The following is a 22,721-nucleotide window of genomic DNA, read 5'->3' as shown; positions in this document are numbered from 1 at the left end:
AAGAGCTTCTTGAAGTTGTGTTGGATATGCTTGTGTTGATATATCTTTGGACATATCCGCACAAGTACATATCCAAAGATAATATTTGATATGGTTTTGTTGTGGAAATGAAATGTCCATCTATATACTGTGTCCATCCATGTATGGAGTGTTAATGGAGAGACTATTGTAGTCGATGAATGAGGCCATTTATGGTCCAACCACCAGACTGTCCCATGCTAGAACCGTGTATTTGTGTGTGTGTGTGTGTGTGTGTGTGTGTGTGTGTAATGAGAGAGAGAGAGAGAGAGAGAGAAACAAAGAGACAGAGAGAATGTGTGTGTGACTGTCTGTGTCTGTAACACTCACTACTTTTTATGTTAACATTATTCATGAGTCATTGGGTCTTACATTTTGTCTACCAATTTTTTTTGTACTATTCATTCCCCTGTTGGGTGAGACCAGACATTTTCAGATTATTACTTGTTATCTCCTCTGAAGTGCAGACAGGTGTCTTCAGGGAGTAGCATTCTCTCAGGAAATACAAGAGCCAAACACAGCTACACACAACAGTGGAGATAGCAATATCTCTTCAAGACATATGTTAAATGTTTTTGCCATTATTTAAAGAATAGTGTGCTTCCAAAGTCTATGAACACTTCATCCAAGTCAGAATTATTGCACAGAACATTCCACTTAAAAAAGAGAGGCAGAGCAGCACTCCAAGGAGGGCAGAGTGAGTCGTCATCTGGCGTGACCTTTAGAGACCTTTAGCGGGGGAAAATAACAGTGCAATGATGGTGGTGCTGGATATGGATGATAAAGAACCAGCGGAGAACAGAGAGTTGATGGGGTGGGAAGAGTGCAAAAAACAACACATCTGAGTGCATGGAGATAAATAGGAAGTATTTGCTACAGAGGGGTTGTGAGAAAGGAGGGAGAAAGACAGGGAAGGAGGGAGTGGACAGCAAAGGCCACAAGAGGCAATGGTAAGTATAGTGAATGGGACGGCAAGACAGATGGAGAGAGAGAGAGAGAGAAAAGATGAGAAAAAGAGGCTAAAGGAATCATTGGGACCCTAAAGAGGAAGCTATGGTGGAAGAAAGACAGTTGAGATAAAGAAATGTGTAGAGAGAAAGAGAGAGAGAGAGAGAGAGAGAGAGAGAGAGAGAGAGAGAGATTGGAGGGGGAGAGAGGGGGGGTAGAGATGGAGAGAGAGAAAGAGAGAGGGATAGAAGGGGTAGAGCTGATGCAGCAGGCAGTGTGCGGGGTGCAGGGGGTGTGGGGGGGTGGGGGCGGATTTCAGCATGAGCGGGGGACATGCAGGAGGAAGCAGACGGCCAGTTCAGCCATCACATGCAGTTGACACCAGCGTCTCAGCGGACACTATTAATAGCCCCTCAACGTTCGCCTCTTTCCTTCTCTGGATGGGGTGCTCAGAGACAGGCAGGCAGGCACGCACACAGTCTGAATGGCCACTGTGTGTATGTGTGTGTGTGTGTGTGCGTGTGTCTGCTTGCGCATATGTGTGTGGATGTGTATATGCATTTGTTTGTGCTCATGTGTGTCTGTCTATATGTGTATTTTTTTTTTTGTGTGTGTAGGTGGAAGAGCAAAGTTAACAACTCTCCCATCAACTGTTGCTTCCTCCCTCCTCATTCAGAGCTTCATATGGAGGCTGCCAGTCTGGCGGGCCCACAGTCCACCTGTCTGCTGCAGCCAGACAGCATGACAGGCATAGCCAAAAGAGCCAGCCAACAGACAGAGATATGGGGAGAGCTGGGGAAAGCATAGTGAGTCAGGGAACAAAAGGACAAGAAAGAGAGAAAAGAGAGGGAAATAAGGAAGAGACAAAGAGAAAGAAACAAAGAAAAAAATTAATTTGCCAAGAGGAAAAGCTGGGTCATTTTGTTAGCTATTTTTTTAATCCATTTCCTTGAGCATTGGCTGCAGGCAGTGTCGGCACCAGACGCCCATCAGAAACGCTCGCCCACGGAGCACACAGCGGGAGGGGGGCTTCCACTCTGCTCCCTCCCTCTCCGGGCCGACGACGCTTGCGCTTGCGCCCCCCCGTCTCAGCTGGTGGCGCTTGTCCCGGCCCGTCCCGGCCGCCCTGCAGGTCACATGAGCGTCTGCCGTACTGCTGTGCCTGGGCCTCTGTGTCTTGTTCCTGTCACATGAGCATCAATCACCAGTGACATCAGTACCGCCCCCCCCTCCACCCCCTGCATGAGCCTGCACAGGGGAAGGACAATTAGCATGAGAACAGGCCAGGGAGTAGTTAGGTGTCGGCAAGTGCTTGTGTTTATGAACATGAGATTGTGTGTGTGTGTGAGTCCGGGTATCTTCTGGCTTTGGTTTGGTTGGCAGTGATGTATCGGCGGTTTAGGATGTAATGTGGGCCTGCAGGGGTAACTTAATTGACGACCCCCCCCCCCCCCCCCCCCCCCCTTCACCCAGCCACTGCCCCTATCAGCTCTGGGATCTCTGTAATCTCAAAGGCTGCCCCCCTCCTGCTGAAATAAATATGCTAAATTGACGTGAATTGGCAGGACCCTCATAGGGCTGCCCCCAACCCCCTGCTCCCAGCCTACACACTTCTGCTCAGCTGCTGAGAGGGCGGCTGGCCCGGGGTGAGCCAGGGGACACCAGCTCTTCTCCAAGATGGAAGGCTGGTGTAATGGTGGTCAAGTGTGTTTGTATGTGTCTGTGTGCATGTCTCTCTCTCTTCAGGTGAGAGGAGAATGTTAGTTCAATGGTTTGGTATTTTCCTGTGCATTTTGTTTGCATGTGTATCTCTCTCCTCTGCTTTCATACCTGTTGACATCTGTGTGTAAAGATTGTGTGTATCTATGTTTGTGTGCATTTAACGCTTGTTGACAGTTGGGTTGTGTGTTTCTGTGTTTGTTTGCATGTGTTTTATGTTCTTGCATGTATCTGTAGACACTAACGTTGATTAGTCAGGTGATCTGAGTTATACTCCAGGTGCAGCGCTGACTGCAGCTGGTTGGGGTGAACAGATATTCCCTCCTCTCCCCTTTCCTGTACTCTCGCCTCTCTCTCCTCTCCTCCCCTCACCTCTCTCCTCTCCTCTCCCCCCTGTCCTGTCTTTTGCTTGTCTCTCCTCTCTCCTCTCCCCTCCTCTCCTGTACTCTTGCATCTCTCTCCTCTCCTCTCCTCCCCTCTTCCCTCCTCTCTCTCCTGTCCTCTCTTCTCTCTCTCTTCTCCCTTGTACTCAGGCCCTATTGACACCCAACCTGCCGGCCACCCCCACACCTCCCCGTCCCCCTCACACTCCCTCTGTTCCTCTCAGTGGCTCGGAGTACAGAGTGATTATGAGCGCGGGACAGCTTGTCATTGTCCCTGGTATTCTAGACTAGTGTGTGTGTGTGTGTGTGTGTGTGTGCGCATGTCCATGTGTGTGTATGTGTGTTTGTAGCCTCCCTCCAACCCCTATGGTCTCCTCTAGCTCTGGCCTTGTCACAGACACCTCACTCTGCCTCCCCCTCAAAAACACACACACACACACACACACACATGCGCGCACACACACACACAGTTGCACCCCACACCCCTACCCCTCTGGTGCTGGCTTTGTGGCATTGCCTGGAGAGTTTCAAATGTCACAGAGCAGGATGCAGGCGTTGAGTTCAACCCCAACACAGTCAAACACGTACACGTGTACATACACACAAACACACTCACACACATATGCACACACAGTTAGTGATGGGCAAGCTACTATCTTAAAAGTAGCTTAAATAAAGCTTAAAGGAGAAATCCGTAGAGGAGAAGGTGAATGCTGAAGAGACTGGGGGGGTGATGGTGGCAGCTATAGTGCTGAATGAGGGTCCACCTCCCTGTGTCTGTGTTTGTGTTATTGTGCCTTGTGTGGACAGGGGGATGCACTTATTACATTCAGAGTCAACAAAAATTCAAATGTTGTCTAATAAGCAGCATGTAATATATGACTTGTTTATTCTCATTGTCCTGCAGCAGCCTGAAATCAATTGTTTTTCTGCAGAAAAGATCTAAGTTTAGTAAAGGCAATAATGTGTATGGAAGACCGGGCCATATTAACACATCATGTTGGCAGTCAGAGGGATAGGCCCTACTCCAGAAACACAGACATACCCAATGCCATCCCCTAACACACCACCCCTGACCCCATTTTTGTGTGTGTGCGCGTGTGTATGTGTGCAGACCGGTGTGGTATCTGCTTTCTGTGAGGTTGTAAATCCTTCGCTGGCAGTAATTGTGTTACTGGGAGTCCTGTGCCAGTGTGACTGTGAGGGGAAAACAGAGGGAGGCACTGGGAGACAAGAGGAGGGGGGAAGAAAGGATAGAAGGACAGCAGAGAGAGAGGGAGGACATGAGTGAGAGGAGAAGAACAAAGGAGAGATGCAGAAAAGAAAGGTGGAAGAAGAGCAGAGATAAAAGAAAGGAGGTTTGGATAGGGTAATGTGGTGGTGTGAAATAACACATGATTGTAACATGAAGGGATTCTTTTAGTAATTATATTGGTTTATCTTTGTCTCTATAATTGTCGTTTCACCAAATCAATATTGATAGTGTTTTAGTATGGTGTTCAACAATACAATCAGTACTGTCCCCAAAGTGGTTATATTTTCATCGATGATTTTGGTTGAAGGCCATGGGGATGAGGATTACCTTTGACACAGGTATGCCTCCTGAGTTTAAACCATTACTGCAAACCCACACTTGCACTCGCACGCAAGCACAGCCTCACTTCACCTCCACTCCAAACACACACACACACACACACACACACACACCCTCCAGCACACTCCCATGTCACTGAATCCACTTCATTTGGAGGAGCGTCCATGAAGAAAAGGGACAGTGTGCCCCTAGGACATTCAGCTGTTCCAACAACCAATTTGACCCACACATGACTACATATGAGTGCACGTGTGTACGTGTGTAGGGCCAATAAGCTAGTTAAGAGTGTGTGTGTGTGTGTGTGTGTGTGTGTGTTTGAAGTGATGGTTTTGTGTGTGTGTTTGAAGTGATGGTTGGGGGTGTGTGTCTGTTTGCAGTGATGGTTGTGTGTGTATGTGTTTGCTGTGTGTGTGTGTGTGTGTGTGTGTTTTCAGTGATGGTTTTGTGTGTGTATTTGGGGGGCAGGACAGTCACAAACTTACATTGAAGATTTACATTCAAGATCCATTTCCCTTTGCTGAATAAGGTGGCTGATTTGCTCAGAGAGCAAGAATTGGTCACCATTTTATCATGCATCTCTCTGTGTGTGTGTGTGTTTGTGTATGTGTGTGTGTTATTTCTATATGTGTATGTGCTTGCCTTGAGTGGGCTTGTAGGAGTGTGTGTGTGTGTGCGTGTGTGCGTGTGCGTGTGCGTGCGCGTGCGCGCGCGCGCGCATTATCTTCAGTCATGTATGTGTTGGGAGATGGCACAGGTTGTTTGGATGGGTCGCATCTGGGAGAGCCTTGGACTTGAAGTGTTTGGTGTCTGTGGGAGTGCACTGGGTAATTGGATAACAAGACATTTTTGTGCACTCTGTCTGTAAATTGAGCCGTGTGTGTGTGTGTGTCTGTGTGTTTTTCTTTAAACTCGACATGTTCAGGGTCACTCGCTTAAAGATGCTCTCTATCTTTTTCATTCCTGTTGAACCTTCATAAGATGAGGCTTTGTGTGTGTGCAAACCCGATTCCAGTTGCTGGTAGTTATTAGGTTACCAGGACACTCTCTATGAAAGAAGAAACATCCAGTGCTCAAACAGTCTACTGTCCCAGGTGGCACCTCTACTGGCTTTTAACTGGTGCTATGTTATTAACTTGGAAGCATTCTTATTTTTACCCATTTGTGAGGACTAGCCTAGATAAGTCATCCTCAGCTTCTCTGGAAATGGCATTCTGTAGAAACCCTGTGTGGACGCACACTGAATGCTTGAGTTTCTACAAGGGTTGATCTCGACCAGGGAAATTCCTCATTTCAAATTGGTTGGTTGAGTAGGTGGATGTGTCAAGCTTGGTGAAGATTCCCTATACGTGCTGTACTATCCCTGTACTCACTCATGTCTATGAGTGTGTGCTGGACTAATTGTAAAGGTTCTCTATGGCAATGGCATGCGATGGCTATAAAGGTGATGATACATGCGGCGATGTTTTGAGCAATGTTGCCAGGCAATCACTGCACCTGTTCTTAACATTCTGATTGGATGATCTTGACAAGATGCCTGCTGAGTAATTAAAGTCTTCAGATAGCAAACAATGTTGCCCAATATTAATGGTTAAGTGCCCAAATAAAAATACTCAGGAACATTGCCCAGCAACATTGCCTGCCCTGCAAGTTGCCCTGTGTATTGGGGCTGTTCTTAGGCTGTGCAAGTGTTTAACACCCTGCTGGGGCTGTGACAAAGAGGAGCTCAACCACTTAGCAGCCACATACACACATCACCCCAGAGGAGCCTAGAGTAAAGCAAATGGGCACCTGACAGCTCCCATCGTTAGTGATGGCCACCAGAAAAAAGAGCACGAAAGACCAATTGAAAAGAGGAGAAAGAGATGGTGCTAAAATCCAATGCCAATGACTCCTGGTCCACCACCAGGTTGCAGCAATGAATGAAATAGAGAGAGAGATAGATGGTATATAGTTTTTCTTTTACAGAATTGTGCTGTTTTTAATGGTAACATCTCGGATGCCAGTACAGAGGTGATCATCCTCGAGCCAGGTCGATGCTATTGCTAACTCAACAATTTTGTTATTGGTAATTGCCCCTAACCACCCATTCACCTGTCAGTGTTTGTTGAGTGTGTACAGAGGGCATAATGGTCCTTTTATTGCAATTTTCTGTCTTCTCTCTTTTGTTGTAAATTTCTCGAGCTGGATGTGTAAAATATGTTTTGAGAATTCTCACACACACACACACACACACACACACACACACACACACACACACACACACACACACACACACACACACAAGGAGTACCCACTAACAGACCCAACATATACTGTTGTGAGAATAAGTTTACACACCCATGGTAAAGTTGACTAAAAAGAGGAATAAAAATGCCTTAAAAATGCCTTAATGCCTTAAAAAATGGGGAAATATTCTTTGTGATGCTATGCATCCTGAAAAAGTTCTCTTAGCCTTCACCGTACCTAGATTGGTATGGTTTTATTTCAGTTAGCCTAATAACTGGTTTGATTTGCATTCAGAGATGATCTTATGGAAAGTACTCCATGCCATTGTCTAGGTAGGGTGAAGGGTATGTGATTATGTGGGGCTATTTTAATTTCAAAGGCCAAGGGAATTTTGTCAGGATGCATAGTATTCTGGATCCATGAAATAACTGGCCTTTAAAAATAAAAATATGCCTGCCTGATTATATGGGAATTTAACATATGCGTGTGTATACTCATGCCCCCTGTATTTTAAGGAAAAACACATTGTTTATTTACGATACATTATTCATTCACAAAGAAAATTGGTGTCCTTAAAGGTTGGCTTGGATGTGTAAACTTTGTAATGTGAAGTTTCATTAGTTACAACAAACAATACAAAATGTCTTGGACTTTTCCGACTGGAATGAGGGCGTTGTTTTTTTGAGTCCTAGATACCTTTCCAGAAATTGCCTAAAGCAATGTTCATCAGTGTAAAATATTAAGCAGTTATAACTAAGTACTGCTCTTAGAGCAGTCTGATTCCATCTGCAGAAAGTGCCTGCTTGGAGTGTAGCATTTGGGGTAGTCATTATAGAACTGGCATATGTAGGCAGACTGAAACCCACACGGGGAGAATGTGTGTGTGTGTGAGTGATTTGCACTGGTCCTTTTGTCTAGCATACTTTTACATATATTTTACTTGTCTTTTATGTATATTTTACTTGTCTGTTTATGTTTATATATATTTTTTGGGTAGGCCCTTGATATCTTTGTGTATGAGAAATGTCATGTTGCCTGTGTTGTCTCTAAGGTACTTGAAAACCAAACACAAACCATTATGCAGACACACACATATTGCACAAAACCACAAAAACCACAGTGAACTCCAACTCCTATTACCAAACAGGGCTAGAGGTTGTGATTTATTGATCTGCTTAACTGATTCTGTGGAACAGAAACAGAATAGAAACTTTGTGTTATTACCAGTATTCATGTGTTTTGTTTTGTTTCCTAATGGTATGAGTTAGGCAGCTTTGCTGTGGCTATACAGATAAAAGCCCGACCTAATGTCCCAGAATGCTCTGGGGGAGGCCGGGGGTGAACGCCTTCCCCTCCCGTGGCCAAAGTACGCCTTGCTTTTCTTCATCCATCTGGTTGCCATGGAGATGAGCGATCTATTTATGCAGTCCTTTTTATGGAGAAATTAACACAGTTTTTTTAATTGAGTGTGTAGATGTGATTTGAGACACCTACACCAGCCCCCACCCTAATGCAGAAGGTGCACAGAGTGAAGACAGACAACACATACGCACACATTCTTTCTTTCTCTCTTTCTCTCTTTCTCGTTCTCTCTCACACACACACACACACACACACACACACACACACACACACACACACACACAGACTCACACACTCCAATACCCATGTTGTCTCTGTTCAGGCTAGGCTCAGTGTGGTTTTAACAGCTGTTTAATTCAGGTTTGAGTCCTCTTGCACCTACACACTTTAGTTTTCACCATATGGTTAATGAATGTCTCCTGCATAATTTTGTGACATATTTGTGGTATTCAGCATTTGCACAGAGGATGTGTGTGTGTGAGAAAGAGAGAGACAGAGAGAGAGAGAAAACAAGAGAGAACAAGAGGGAGAAGAGAGTGTATGTGATGCTGAATCCATTGTCAACAACCCCTGGCTCTCAGCTTTCCTTAACCATCTCTGGGGAGGATGCTGCAGTGGGACAAAGGACCACCTAGTCCCAGCCCCCCCACTCCTGACACACACACACATACATACACACACACACACAAACACCCCCTCCCCTGCTGCATGCAGTGTGTTGTCAACGCTGTCAGATAATTAGCTGAGCTTTGCTTCTCACCAGGGCATTGCTCCATCCATGCACATAATAATAATTGATGATGGTAATAATTGATGATATTTGGTAGATTGACTGATTTATTGATCTGTTGAATGATGAAACTTGTACATAGACATTTATACCTGTACACATGTATGCATATTGCATATAACATAAACATGTTATTATTATAATTATTAGTCATGTTTGGAATGCTGATATGGTGATGTGGGTGATATGAAGTTTATGGTGGTAGTCATGATGATGTTTGTTTAGCACGTGAGTTCATTTGGTGTTGTGTTGGCAGCTGAGGGAGGAGAGTACAGACTCAAACAGGATATTAACTCAGGCACTCAGTGCTGTGATTATCTGGTATAGTAATCTGCCACCAGGAGAAGCACTGCATGGGTAGGTAGGCTCTGTCGCATTAACCAAGTCAAATAGGAGACACTGAAATAATATAATAGTAAAGAGAATAAAAGAGAGATTTAAGAAAATACATTTGCTCTAAAGTGAATGTCTCTCGAGTACTTATTTTTCTATTGAAGAGAGAGATTGTGGCAGTAGTGCTGGGTCTGACTGAAAGAAGGCAAGGGAAGTTTCAAGGTCACTTTGAATAGGCGTAGCAGTGGGAGAAAGGCGAAGGAGAGGAGAATGGAGCAGAGATGTGGACTAATGGAAGAGAATGGGGAGAAAGAGGAGTAAAGGACAGAAGGGAAAAAGAAAGAAGAGCCGATGAGAGAGAAGGAGAGAGAGGAGGAGGGAGAGAGAGGGAGAGTGTTAGGCTCTGGAGCAGATGTGGGCTAGCCGTCCCTTGGCCACCTCTGTCAGGCGAGCCTGCTGCCGCCTGGCCACTGAGGCTCCATCATTTGCCCATCAGTTTGTTTATGGACGCAGCCATTCGGCAAGATCGGCCCATAAAATGTGACCGCCTGTCACATTTACAACAGATATTCAGGGCTGCGAACACAGCCGACACCCCCCCGAAACACACACACACACACCCCAAGCCCCTGCCCAGCACCTCTCTGGCACCTCTTCTTTTGTCTTCCACTATCCCCTCTGTTCATGTTGTCCCATACCTTCTCTCACACCTTCACTTTCTTTCTTTTTCTCTTCCTTCCTTTCTTTCTTTCTATCTACCTACATTTCTATTTCTGTCAGCCTCCTGCGTTTCTCTCTGCTGTAAGAGTGCCGTTGGAGAAGTGATGACGGAGCCCTGATAGAGCTCTGACCTGTCTGGCCTCTCTGGGATGGTGTGCGACCGCGAGGAGGTGGCTGGCTCTATTTAGTGTCGCCAATCTCCTTTTTGCGCCCGCCTGCGGCCTGCCTGCCACTGGTTGATCTCTCTCTGCTTCCTCCACTCCATGTGCCAGAGAGGTGGTTTGCTAATGATAATGCCAAAGAGACACATGCAGAGAGAGAGACAGAGATAGAGAGAGAGATGGGAGGAGAGAGAAAGAGGGAGTAAGACGGAGAGAGGGAACATGGAGTTTTTTTCGCCCACGTCGTGTAGCTGACCCGATGCATGTGTATCTCTGTCACCAGGGCTGTCGTTATTTTCGCACCAGCTGGAGCAGCGGTATTTTAAGCACTCCGTCTCTTACCTCGGTGCATTTTCAGTGGCAGGTGCGGGCGAGAACGCTGGGTTCTTTTGCTTGTTTGTGTCAGAGTGTGTGTGTGTGTGTGTGTTTAGAGAGAGAGAGAGAGGGAGAGAGAGAGAGAGAGAGAGAGAGAGAGAGAGCGAGCATGCATTGCCTGTTTGCATTCACACAGGCATGGCAGGTCTTCTGGCTGGACTCGTTTGTCTGAAGGGCTTCTCGCCTCTTCCGCCATCCCTCCATCCTGAGCGGTGGATTGCTGAGAGTGCTGGGGGAAGGAGGGAAGGGTTGGGGGGGGGGATGTGGCAGGGCAAGGGGCCGCCAGCCGTTTACTGAATCGACCCCTCGCGTCTCCTAGCAACTGCGCTGTTTGGAACGGGACGGGGGAGTGCGAGAACGAAAGAGAGGGAGAGGGGGAGAGTGAGACAGAAATGGGAGAGAAAACCCAAGAAGTGAGTGCTGAGAGAGAGAGAGAGAGAGAGAAAGGGGGGGAGTGAGAGATGGGGGGAGTGCAGAAAAAAGAGGCAAATTGAGAGAAGCGAAGGAGGCTATAATTATTCTGTGCTGTTGGAGAGCCACGGCCTGGAGGTGCAGGGCAGAGGGAGAGGTGGCGAGAGAGACAGAGGTGGAGAGAGGGAGGAAGAGGTGGAGAGCGAGAGGAAGAGACTGAGCAAGAGAGTGGGAGGGTGAAAAGGGAGAGGATAGCACAGAGGGATAATCAGAGCGTACCGCAGCAGGAGTGGTTTTGTTTGTGCATGTTGGTGTGAGACGGAGGGTGAGGGAGAGGGGCAGGAGGCGAGAGATAGGGAGAGATGGAGACACAGAGGTGAGGTTAGAGTGGGTGATATGGAGGGAAAGAATGGAGGAGCAGATGTTTAATGCGTTTAATTAGAGCTGTCCCCACTCTCTTACTCTCTGATATTCTCATCATATATTTCCTTAGGTGCCATTAGGTGTCCACATACCCTCCCACCCTGGGTGTCTGTGTGTGTAGATTTGAGCATTAATGAAGCACATAGGGCCTAAGCTGGATAGCAATACAAACCGATAGACTGGGTTTGTGTGCAGGTATTTAATCTTGTCCAGGACTCCAGCTGGGTTTAAAGGAAGAGTATTTCTCTGGGCCCATGGTCTCTGGGACTCTGACTCTTTTTCTGTGTGTGTGTTTGTGTGTTTCCACAGCGGGCTGCTGAGCTTGTTCATATATGTGGAAGCAACCTTCATATGTGTTCGCGTGACTGAGCTGTACAGCTGTAGGAATGCAAATATGTGCATGTGTGCTATGAGTGTATGTATGACTGTCTGCTGTGTGTGTATGTGTGTGTGTGTGTGTGTGTGTGTGTGTGGCTGCAAACTCACGGTCAGGCAACCCTTTGCGCTGCCCTTTCTGGATGCTGTGACTTTGACCCCTGCTCGGCCAAGAGAGGGCAGGGGGTAGGGGAGAGATAGACCATGTGTGAGTGTGTCTATATGTGTATGTGTGTGTGTGCGCGTGTGTTTGTGTGTGAGGGGGGTGGGGGTGTGTGCAGGCACCCTCTGTCCTGCCTGCTCTGCCTTAAGGTGCATCCATCCCCCTCCCCTCCCCTCCCCCGCCGTGCCCCACATAGATCCATGCGGCGGGGGCTTCTGCTGTCGCACCCACTATCGTCCCGGGCCACTGATGTGCCCCACAACCATGGGGGGAGGGGGCATCGGCAGGGAGGCTGTGGAGGGGAGGGGAGGCATGAGGGTGGAGGGCAGGAGCAGGGGGATGGGGATTGGGTGGGGGAGACAGGATGGGAGGAAAAGGAGGCGGAGGGGCAGCGGCAGAATCATGCCCAGGCAGGGTGAGTCCTTGGGGCTGAGCTGCACACACGTGTCCCGTCTCCTGTAGGCTAAAGCAGTGGAGAGAAGAGGGACAGGGAGGAGAGGAGTGGAAGGCCCTGATTCCCCCCATGTGTTTGTGCCCACAGAGCCGCTAAGATGGCGGATGTTGTGTGGCCATCAGTACCCACCAATAAGTGTTAATGCCCACTGCTTTCGTAATTCTTCACCTACAGCAGATTGCGAAGACTGACTGACATGAGTGTTTGCCCCATCGGTATTTAACTGCAAAGGGGGCCCCAAAATGATGTCACCATTGTTTTTTCTGCATCTGTTGGCGCTTAGTATTTGAGGTGGGCATCATCATCATTATCACCATCACCATCATCAGCAGTATCATCATCGCTCTGCTGGAATGGAATTAACGATGCTGCGTGTAGATTAAGAAGCTGCCAATTCTCCACGCCGCTCTGTGCTGTCATGGCAACGTGCATTTACCTGGCACTGGAGCGGGATGCTCGTGGTGGTGCGGGGAAAGGAGTGGGAGGGGGATGGGGGGGGGGGGTGAGATGGAGCGAAGAAAAACACAAAAATGTGTCTGGATAGAGTTTGAGGAGGCAAGAGACACAGAGAGAGGGAACGTGAATAAAAGAAAAGGAAAAGGACGAATGAAAGGACGAGTGGAGATTAACCCTGAGCAGCGTTAATATATGAGAGCAGAGAGGTGGAGTGCAGGCGGCCAGGTGGAGTGTGCAGAGCAGAGGGTTTAGTGGAGGAGCAGGAGCAAAAGATGGAGGGACAAAGGGAGAAGGACAAAGAGAGAGAAGGACAGAGAGGGAGAGAGAGGGAGGAATGGGTGTAGAGATGTCATACAAGAAGTAAAAGAAGAGAGAAAATATAGGGTGTTTTTTTGTGTCTTTCCCCTGACTCCAACTGCTCCTTATTATACTAAAAAAACAAACTCAATTAATCTGGAATCATGTGTGTGTGTGTCTGTGTGTGTGTGTGTGTTGTGTGTGTCTTGGTTTTGTTTGGGGTGTGGGTAGACAGAAATCCCCAGACTGCAGTTGTCAGGACCATTGTGGCTGTTCAGGTTTGACTACTGGAGGTGCATCCTCATGTCACATGACCCTCTGCCCTGCTCACCTGCCTGAGAGGTCTGTGGTGGTTGCCAAGGTAACATGGTCTGCCTTATGGCAAGCAGCAGACAGAAAATAGGAAGTATGATTTTTTAAAGTGCAAAATTGTTGTACTTCAATTTTTAATAACAAGGAAACATGCCACAGCTGTTATGGCTTCTAGCTTTTGTTCTCGACAGACACACACACATAATATCCCGGGAGAAGAGTGAATGAGCCTGTAATCATTTCTAAGCAGGAAAAGCATTTGTATGTGCACCCCGGGAGACATTCATTCCTGTAAAAAAGTGTGATCATTATCACCAGACAAAGTGAGGAACTGCTCTATGTCTGGTGCAAAAATGGTCTCACAAAGGCTGAAAATGCCCAATGAATCTGAACACGCTGCGCAGGAACATCCTTTTTTCACTCAAATTTTGACGTAATCATTTGATTCCAGTAGCGCTGCTGCTGACTGGTGCAGTGCAGAGAGCCAGGTGCCCAGGAGAACATGCTGGAATGCAGAAACAAAAGCACACAGACCGAGACTCAAAAAGTGTGTGTCTGTGCGTGTGTGTGTTTTGTGGCACCACCTGCTGTGCTTATCCGTGGCTACGTTTCCCCTTTCAGGTGAACTCCCGTACCTCTACCTCCCCCTGCCACCCCCTACTTCCAACCCACGTACCCCTCACTCCTGCTGGGTGGGCTCTGCCCCCTGCACTGCTGGGTGTGTGTGTGTGTCCTCCTTGACCAGCTTGAACTAGTGCCAGCTCTCCGTGGGACACCCCCACCCTCCCAAAGCATACATGAACACACACACACACACACACTCACACACACTCCACCACTGAGATGGTGAGGGCAAAGAGCAGCTGAGGCAAACACAAAGGTACACACACACACATCCCTCCTCCCTCTCATCCCACAGAAACAGTCATCATTTCCTCCTGCGCTCTGTGTCCATTTATGATTATTTACTCCTAGGCACCCCGCCACGCGTCCACACGCTTCCACAATGAAGCAGAAAGGAGCAGGTTAAAAAGCCACCTGTGGTCTCCTGTAGAATGGACATAATAAGCTGTGTTTTTTTTAGCTGTGTGTGAGCGTGTGTGTGTCGGTGTGCGCATGCACCCACATGTGTGTGTCTGTGTGTGTCTGTCTGCGTGTGTCTGTGTGTGTGTGTGTTTGCTGAGCCTCTGCTCTGCTTTTAAGTGCTGCCCTCTTGTCCCCTGTGTGCAGTGTGTGGACAGCAGCTCTGGGCAGGACGGCGCGTCCCTGAAGAGGGTGGCGGTGGTGGAGGACTTCTTCGACATCATCTACGCTATGCACGTGGAGATCAGCTCCGACCCCGGCAGAGCCCCAAAACACGCTGGCCAGAAGAAGACCTACAAAGCGGTGAGCTAACCGCTGCAATCACTGTCCTTTCTTCTCTCATTTGTCTGTGATCCTTTGTTTCTACGTGTATTTATTCATCACTCTCACCCTTTAGTGTGTTTCTGCTTTACTTTTACATTTGTTTTCTTTAGTCCTGTTACTGCAAATTGTATTAAAAACTTTACAAACATCCAATTACGGTTTTGTAATTTAAACAGAAATGGGGCAAGAGAGCAGGCCCACTACTACATTAAAGCCTGGTCTTTCATTACACGCTTTAATTTCATATGAATTCATTTTAGACTTTCACACATTTTGAAATAAGGTTTGCAATACATTTAACAAGGCAGAAACGGTATCCTCTTAAAGCATGGACCACAGGTACAAGCATGCAGTGCAAAACACTAACATACAAATATGCATAAATACATGTTTTCCCAACCTTACTTGAACTCATATGAATAAAGAAAGAGGGAAAATAAGCACTGCCCTTTTCCCACCCTTATTATAAGCAGCATAAATACAGTATAGAAGAATTTGCTGAGGTGTATTTTCCCCACTCATCCCATGCATGTGAAAGAAACATTCAACTCTTTTCATTAAGGGAAATACAGGAGGATATTAGACTTGAGCTGCACTTTGACCTGCTGATCATGGGCACAGAAAAATGTTCATGTCCACTCAGCTTTCTCTCCGTTTCGCCCTCTTTTTTTCTTTCTCCTGCCGTCCGCACAAAGCAGGAGGGCAGAAGTGGGGTCATATGTGTCCAGTGGGTGCTGGAGACCCATATAGCCCTCACATACACCTCTGGCACCTATAGAACCAGAGCCGAGTTGGACCTTGCTGCCGCTGTGGAAATCTGTCCTTAAAGTGCATAAAGTGAAAAGGGAAAGCCGAGAGACTTCCACTGACTTGGGACTCTGAATGGGCATTTAGCTCCCTACTGGCTGCAGTTCTCCTGCCCTGCCTCTACTGCCCTCTTTTGATGAGTCACTGGCATTGCAGTGCTGTGCGACTCCCAACTCTCGCCATGAGGCTAAATTGCTCTGATTTTAATAAGAGGCTCTATTCATGTCTTGTGTGATTGACTCTGAATACATATTTCAAAGCTAAAAAGCTGAGGCGTGGACATGCATGCACACACACACACACACACACAAATATATATACACACAAACACAAATACATTATATACACACACACACACTCTCACACTCTCAAACAAGCACTGCGGGACACAAAGGACTTGTTGGCCCTGTTAGTGCTTGTCAGTTGTGCCTGACCCACCGCCGCTGCACTGTTTCCTCCAGTGCGGCTCTGCTGTTTTTTGTTGTGGAGCTCGGCTGCAGCGTCGGAGGCCCTGAGCAGCGCTTGTGCTCCCCACGGAGCTGGTCTCGCGCCGGGCCCCGCGGGCTCAAAGCTCACCCCTGCACACCCTGCTCCTTTCTGGAGCTGGTGCGCTGTGTGAGCTGCATTGTAAAAAGACAAAACGACAAAACACCATTCTTTCGGCCTTGGAATGGTCCACTGCGAGGGTGGGGGACTAGAGGTGGACGAAAGAGTAACAAATCAACAGAATCCTGATTTGAGACTCAGTGGTGCTTTTGTACTCTGTGAGCTTTAGGCTGTGTGTGTGTGTGTGTGTGTGTGTGGTTGCTGTTTTTTGTGAGCAAATGCATTGTCTGTGTGTTTCTGATGTGCTGTGTATATTTATTTGTGTCTATATGTGTGTGCGCGCATTTGATGTGTGTAGTGTTGTTTATTTACTCCATCTTTGTGAATGGCATTTCAGGCACTTGGAATTGAAAAACAAAAGTCCTAACTAAAAGAGACTTGCCAAAGGCTGAAGGAGTGATGAGTAGAGAGAAGACTAAGGAGAGAGAGAGAGAGAGAGAGAGAGAGAGAGAGAGAGAGAGAGAGAGAGAGAAACAGAAACAGAAGGAGCTGTGGGGGTGGAGGTTGGGCGTGCTGGTGGTAGTAGCAGTGGCAGTGTGATGGAGAGACAAAGAGAGATGGAGGAGGCAGGGCACGGGTGGAGGTAGCAGATGAAGGTCAGGGGGGCGGAGGGAAGAGAGAGAGGAGGGCTGCTTCACAGGTCCCTATCCGTGTTATCGCCTTGCCTTGGTTTGCATGAAGGGGGGTTGTGTGTGTGTGTGTATTTGGGAGGCAGAGGTACCGATGAGGGATTTCAGCTCACATACCACAGAGAAGTCTCATGTCCTCGGGCTATGCCAACGGGAGCTCTGTGTTGGCCATGGAGCCTGATTTACCATTTATTTTGGCTTCTGTTTTAATGCACCAAATTGGAATTCTGTGGGTGGTCCCACACTTCTCTCTTAGCAAGGTCTGCCTTTGTTTGCTAGTATTTTTCGCTATATCCACAGGTGCGATTGTCTGTGTTTGTGCATGTGAGCGAGTGAGAGAGAGGGTAAGAGAGAGAATATGTTTTTGTGAGCACGCATCTGTGATTGTGTGTTTAACTTTCACCTCCGGAGACGGTGGTCTTTGTTCCAGGTTACACATTGTTGCCTGCGCAGTGTGCAGCAGATTGACAGCAACTTTGAATGAGCTGTCACCAAAGGCTGGAGCTGACATTTGTTAGGCCTCTTCGCCCCTTCTCTGTCTGTCTGTCTCAATCACTGTCCAACATCTCCACCTCATCATCATCCATTTCTTCATCTCCCTCCATATCATTGCTCTGGATGTTGTTTTGCCTGGGAAACAGATTGAGAGAGAGAGAGAGACATAAGGACTGCATGCTCTAGTGCATTTCTCAGGGCAAGGTCAGTGCTCTCCTCCAGGAGGATGATGATAATAGGTTAGTTCCAACGACTGCTGTAGAGCCTTTCTATGCCCTGTGCCAGCGGCATTTCTAACCAATGTTTATTCCGTTTCCATCTCGATCCGGTCTCAAAGATCCTAAAATAAATAAGTGTGTTCCTGAGTTGTTTCTTCTCTCCATTAGATGTTTGGTCGCCGCACAATCACAGTCAGCACTGTCCCAGTCCTTTGTTTCTTTTTTGGAATGTCCTCTCTTTCAACCCACATTGATATGCAAATGCTAAAACAACCCCTCAACCTCCTTCCCTCTCTCTTTCTCTTTTTCCATTTCTCTCCCCCAGATTGCAGAGACATATGCCTTCCTACCCAGAGAGGCGGTCACCCGGTTTCTGATGAGCTGTGGCGAGTGTCAGAAACGGATGCACATTAGCCCCAGCAGCGCCGACTTCAAAGGTACCTGCCCGCTCTCCCGCCACAGCCCTGGCCCGTTTTAGCTCCATGCGGACCAGTCCGACAGAACCATACCATTCTATCACGTATACCTTCAGAAACCTTCACAGTTAGAACTCAATTAGGGCTGCTCAATTAATCAGAAAAATCACAATTAGATATTTTCCCCAAATTATGCCACCATAAAGGCCTTAAAAAAAAAAAACAACCAGACCTTTGTGTTCATTATGGCCCCATTCTGCGTCGTTTAGGCAGTTCTACCACCGTCCCCCACCACTCCCTGCTGCTGCCAGGCTGAAGCCAGCACCCCCCCCCCCCCCCCACCACCACCACCACCACCATCAGCACTGCCAGCTCCACAGACCTCCCCCCACTCCCACCCCTCTTCCAGTGTCTCATTAGAGTGGGAGTCATTTGAGTGTCCTGCCTTCTCCCAACACACTGCAATTAGCCCAATTAGGGGGCTTTTAACAAAGAGCTGGAAATGAGCTAATTTCTACAGTAAAGTGAGAGAGAAATAGGGAAATGGAGAATGAGAGCAGGGAGGAGGGGGGTAATCCACAGGAGAGAACAAGAGAGGGGATGGAGGAGTTTTGGGAGATCAACGCATTGAATAGGACCAAAGGAGCAGCAATGAGAAGAAGGCTCACTGATTTCACTGCAGTGCTCGGCACCTTTAGGGCTGATGGGGGGGGTATGTAAAGCTGTCATGTCTTCAGATCCAATGCCGCACGTGTCAGATGGAGAATTGAGCAGAAAATAAGTTGATTATACCAAATCCCTGTCATAACCATCCTGTGCACATTCTTGTACAAAACACACCCACACACACCCACACACTCACACACACACATACACACACACACACACACACACACATAGAGAACCTTCAAGGCCCAAGCTGTCAGAGCGTTGTGTCAATGCTGAGCCAACACTGGGTGTCGCTCATAAAGAGAGCAGCTAATTGGCTTTCTGCCCCATGGGGCGGGGGTGGGGGTGAGTGGGTGGGGGGGGGCAACCCACCCCCCATCCCCCCGACAACCCTGCCACCGCCATCACTGCTCCCCCATCCTGCCTCTCCCGCCTGCCTGCCTAAGCCGCCCACACGAAAGTTCAGAGCTGAATTATTAAACGCAATTAATTACTGTACACCAGGGCTATTTTTAATTGACATGACTTGTCGTCAGTGGAGGGTCTTTCATCAGCGCTCCTGTCTTCACCTGCGGTGCACACTCATGATGCCTTGAGACGAGCTGTGTACATGGAGAATGAAAACAAATTACGTTTTCTGTAACCCACTGAGGGCAGAATTTTTATACTATAAAAATTCTATTTCAATTTCAACGTAATAAACCCGTTTAGAAATCATTTGGATGGTTAAATGACCTGTTCCGGTGAAAATGGTGACTTTCACCGCTGCGCCTAGCGTCCCCAGGCGGAAAACCAACCTTGCAACATTGAGACTACCGTCCCGGAAAGAGAAGTGAGAAACAATAAATTCGTTTTAAATCGTGTTTCTTACCTTTTAACATCCACATAGTTATGCCAAACGTATGCTAGCCATTCGCTAGCTTGTAAACAAATCCATGTGCTTTATCGTTACCTTTTCCCACAGTTTAAAATAGCATAATGCACAATTTCTCCAGCAGAGGGGGAAATCCTGCCAAGTTTCCCTTTAACCTTTTTGCAGTTATAACATATCCACTGAGAGCATTCTACAACAAGGAAGTGCATTTTGTTTTCAGCACGTTACTTAAACACATTAGTTGTCCTTCTTTGTTAGTAGTTGCACACCAGTGAAGGTAGAGACAACATTCCTGTCATTGGCGCACACAAGAATGTTCCCCTTGCATAAAGGTTGACAAATACAGTTGTGCACAAAAACTCGCCATGAGCAGCAGAGTCAGTGCGTCAGGGCTGTTGTGGAGGAGATCACTCGAAAAGCTGAGGTGCTCAAAGCGAGCCTCACAGACGCCGTTCCCTTAGAAAGAAGCCACAGACAAAGACTGAAAACTGCGCTCTTTGTGCTGGCAAAAAAGGAGGAACACACACATACACACTCTCTCTCTTTCTCTCTTTCATACACACTCACATTTATATACACAGACACAAACAAACATTCAGCACACGCATACACACTAATTAACAGTTAGTTATGGGGACAGTGTTCATCGAACTGTCACGGTCATGATCATTCTTTTTTGCCTATTCACCATCTAATATGATTGGGACTGAGAACATGTGGACAATCATGACTGCAAAAAGGTGTTTTGTCAATTTATCAATAGATTATTGATATTATCTATTGCCTCTGGCAGGAATGTTAATATTTATAGAGTAACAACACAGGGTTCTAAGTATCCACAAAGCCCAGATCTCAAGGTTCTTTGACATTGTCCAGGTTGGCCACCTAGTGGTCAGTCATGACACATTGTGGTGAATCTGTTATGGTGATTTTAACCAGAAGTCATAAGTATCAGTGACTGATGATTTTGTATTGTGGTATTACTCAGAATGATGAAGTGATTTTTTTTGTACATATAAGGAATTCATGAAGACTCATAACTGAGAGTTGTTAAAGACTGAGGCAAAAACATTCATGGAATTTACACTCTTTCTTGTGTTTTCTCAGAAAATGACCGACCACCCTCTCTGACACCGGGACTCATTGACTACAACATGCCACTGACCACCACCTATCTGAAACAGATGAAGCTTCAGTGCATGAATAACAATGAGCAGGTAAGATGAGACCTCAGCTTTTACATTAACATTTAGTAATTTAGCCAATGCTTTTATTCAAATGGGACTCCCAGTCAAGCAAAAGCAAATATTTTAACTTTAGTATATGTGTGCATTGTGGGAATTGAAACGACTCAGTATTGCTAACAACTCAACGATTTGAGTTACATTTTCTAAATGGTTTGTGCTGTTAGCAGAGGGCATTATTTTCTCTTCATCTCTAACCCTTAGTGACTGCAGAATCACACCTGTCATCAGTATAATTGCATGAATTTATTTCTGGCTACTGGCTATGAAACATCACCCTGTTCACCTCTGCAGATGTCCCTGCAACAAGGGATCACACTTATGCCACAGAGAAAACTATGCAGCCTAATTACTCATTCAGTACTTGCTTACTTGATAATATGAGGTATTGTATTTCTGAGTGAAACTGTTTTGCTTATGAGTTTGGTAGCCATGTGGTGGCTTTCCTTGTTTAATGATCAACTAAGCGCAACAGGTTTCATGCTCATTTCGGCCTTCTGTGTGGTTATTTATGTCCCACAGATGACACATTGTCAAAATGGAGTGCCTGTATATCCCCCCGTCCCCGTAGGTCAGAAAATGTTTCTGATCTCTGTTAACTGATAATATGGCTCGGCTACAGCTGTATGTGCATATGTGCATATTTGTCTTGTTTGTGAGAAACAGATATGCTTTGTGTGTGTATGGCTGCATTTGTGTGGCGGTGTGTGTGGCGGTGTGTGGGTGGATGACCGTGTGTCTTCTGTGTAGGGCATGATTACCAGGAAGGGAATACGGTTTTGCTTCATTCCAATTAACAGACCCTCTAAGCAGCAGACTAATTAGCAGAGGTGTGAGAGAACTAGTGGAGTGCCAATTTACGGAAGAATGCCAGTGTGGCCTAACAGGGAGATTCTGATTCTGCCATTCCATTACTGACAGACTGGAAAGAGTAGAGGACAAGCCGGAAAAAAGTTCCAATCCTACAGCACTTTCAGTTTGTTTCCTAATTAAAAATAAATAAATAAATAAAACGCTAATGAAAATGTGTGCCTTTAAAAATGTGACGCTTAAATAAATTAATAAATGCATGTATTATTAATTTAATTAGTGTGACAAGACAACAAACAATAACCACACACACACATATATATATATATATATATATATATATATATATATATATATATATATATATATATATATATATATATATATATATATATATATATATATATACACACACACACCTCTTACTCATCACCCTTGAAAATGAAAGCAGGTGACTGTTTGGTTTCTAGTGTTTGTTTTCCTATGGTTTCCAAGGCTGGTTGGGGCTTTGCTAGGAGTGACCAGACAGGAAGCGAGAAACAATGACCCACATACAAACAGGGGGCTGAGCGCAGGGTTCAGTGGGTTTAGGGTGGGTGATGGAGGGCATGTCAAAAGGATGCCTGTTCCATGCTTGAAGTCAGGAGTTCTAACGTTTTTTTTCCATGCCTGTGATCTTGAGTGTATATAGAGAGAATATATATATATATATAGAGAGAGAGAGAGAGAGAGATGGAGGGTATGGGAGGGGGAAGGGGGGAGAAGGATATGGTGGAGTGGCCGGACAACCCTGCAGGACGTGTGTGTCCAGAACAATTCAATAATGGAGGAAATTAGCAAGCATCCTTCCTGCTGGCTGGAGAGGAGGGGCGGAGGCTCCTCTCACTGTGTGGGTGCACACAGAGTGTGGGGAGAGGAGGAGTAAGGAAGAGGGGAGAATGGAAAGAATTAAAGGTGGAGAGAGGGTTCATTATCATTTATGGGGCCGTTTCCCATTTACTCAATTTTCTCGACAGGAGTCATCTA

The 22,721-nt window shown here is 46.7% G+C and overlaps 1 protein-coding gene across 2 annotated transcripts in view; it reads left to right on the top strand.

The window, feature by feature from the left end:
* nol4lb (nucleolar protein 4-like b) overlaps positions 1–22,721 on the top strand; it is an 86,460-nt gene that overhangs the window by 2,790 nt on the left and 60,949 nt on the right. For both annotated transcript variants that reach the window (XM_042096925.1, XM_042096924.1), the window contains exons 2-4: positions 14,751–14,906; positions 18,008–18,119; positions 20,749–20,858. In XM_042096925.1, the coding sequence (XP_041952859.1) occupies positions 14,751–14,906; positions 18,008–18,119; positions 20,749–20,858 (378 nt within the window). The remainder of the gene's footprint in view (positions 1–14,750; positions 14,907–18,007; positions 18,120–20,748; positions 20,859–22,721) is intronic.

This window comes from Alosa sapidissima, chromosome 7, assembly GCF_018492685.1.
Source record: "Alosa sapidissima isolate fAloSap1 chromosome 7, fAloSap1.pri, whole genome shotgun sequence".
NCBI lineage: Eukaryota > Metazoa > Chordata > Actinopteri > Clupeiformes > Clupeidae > Alosa > Alosa sapidissima.
Note: the sequence above shows the minus strand (reverse complement) of the source record. Positions and strands in the feature narration are given on the sequence as shown.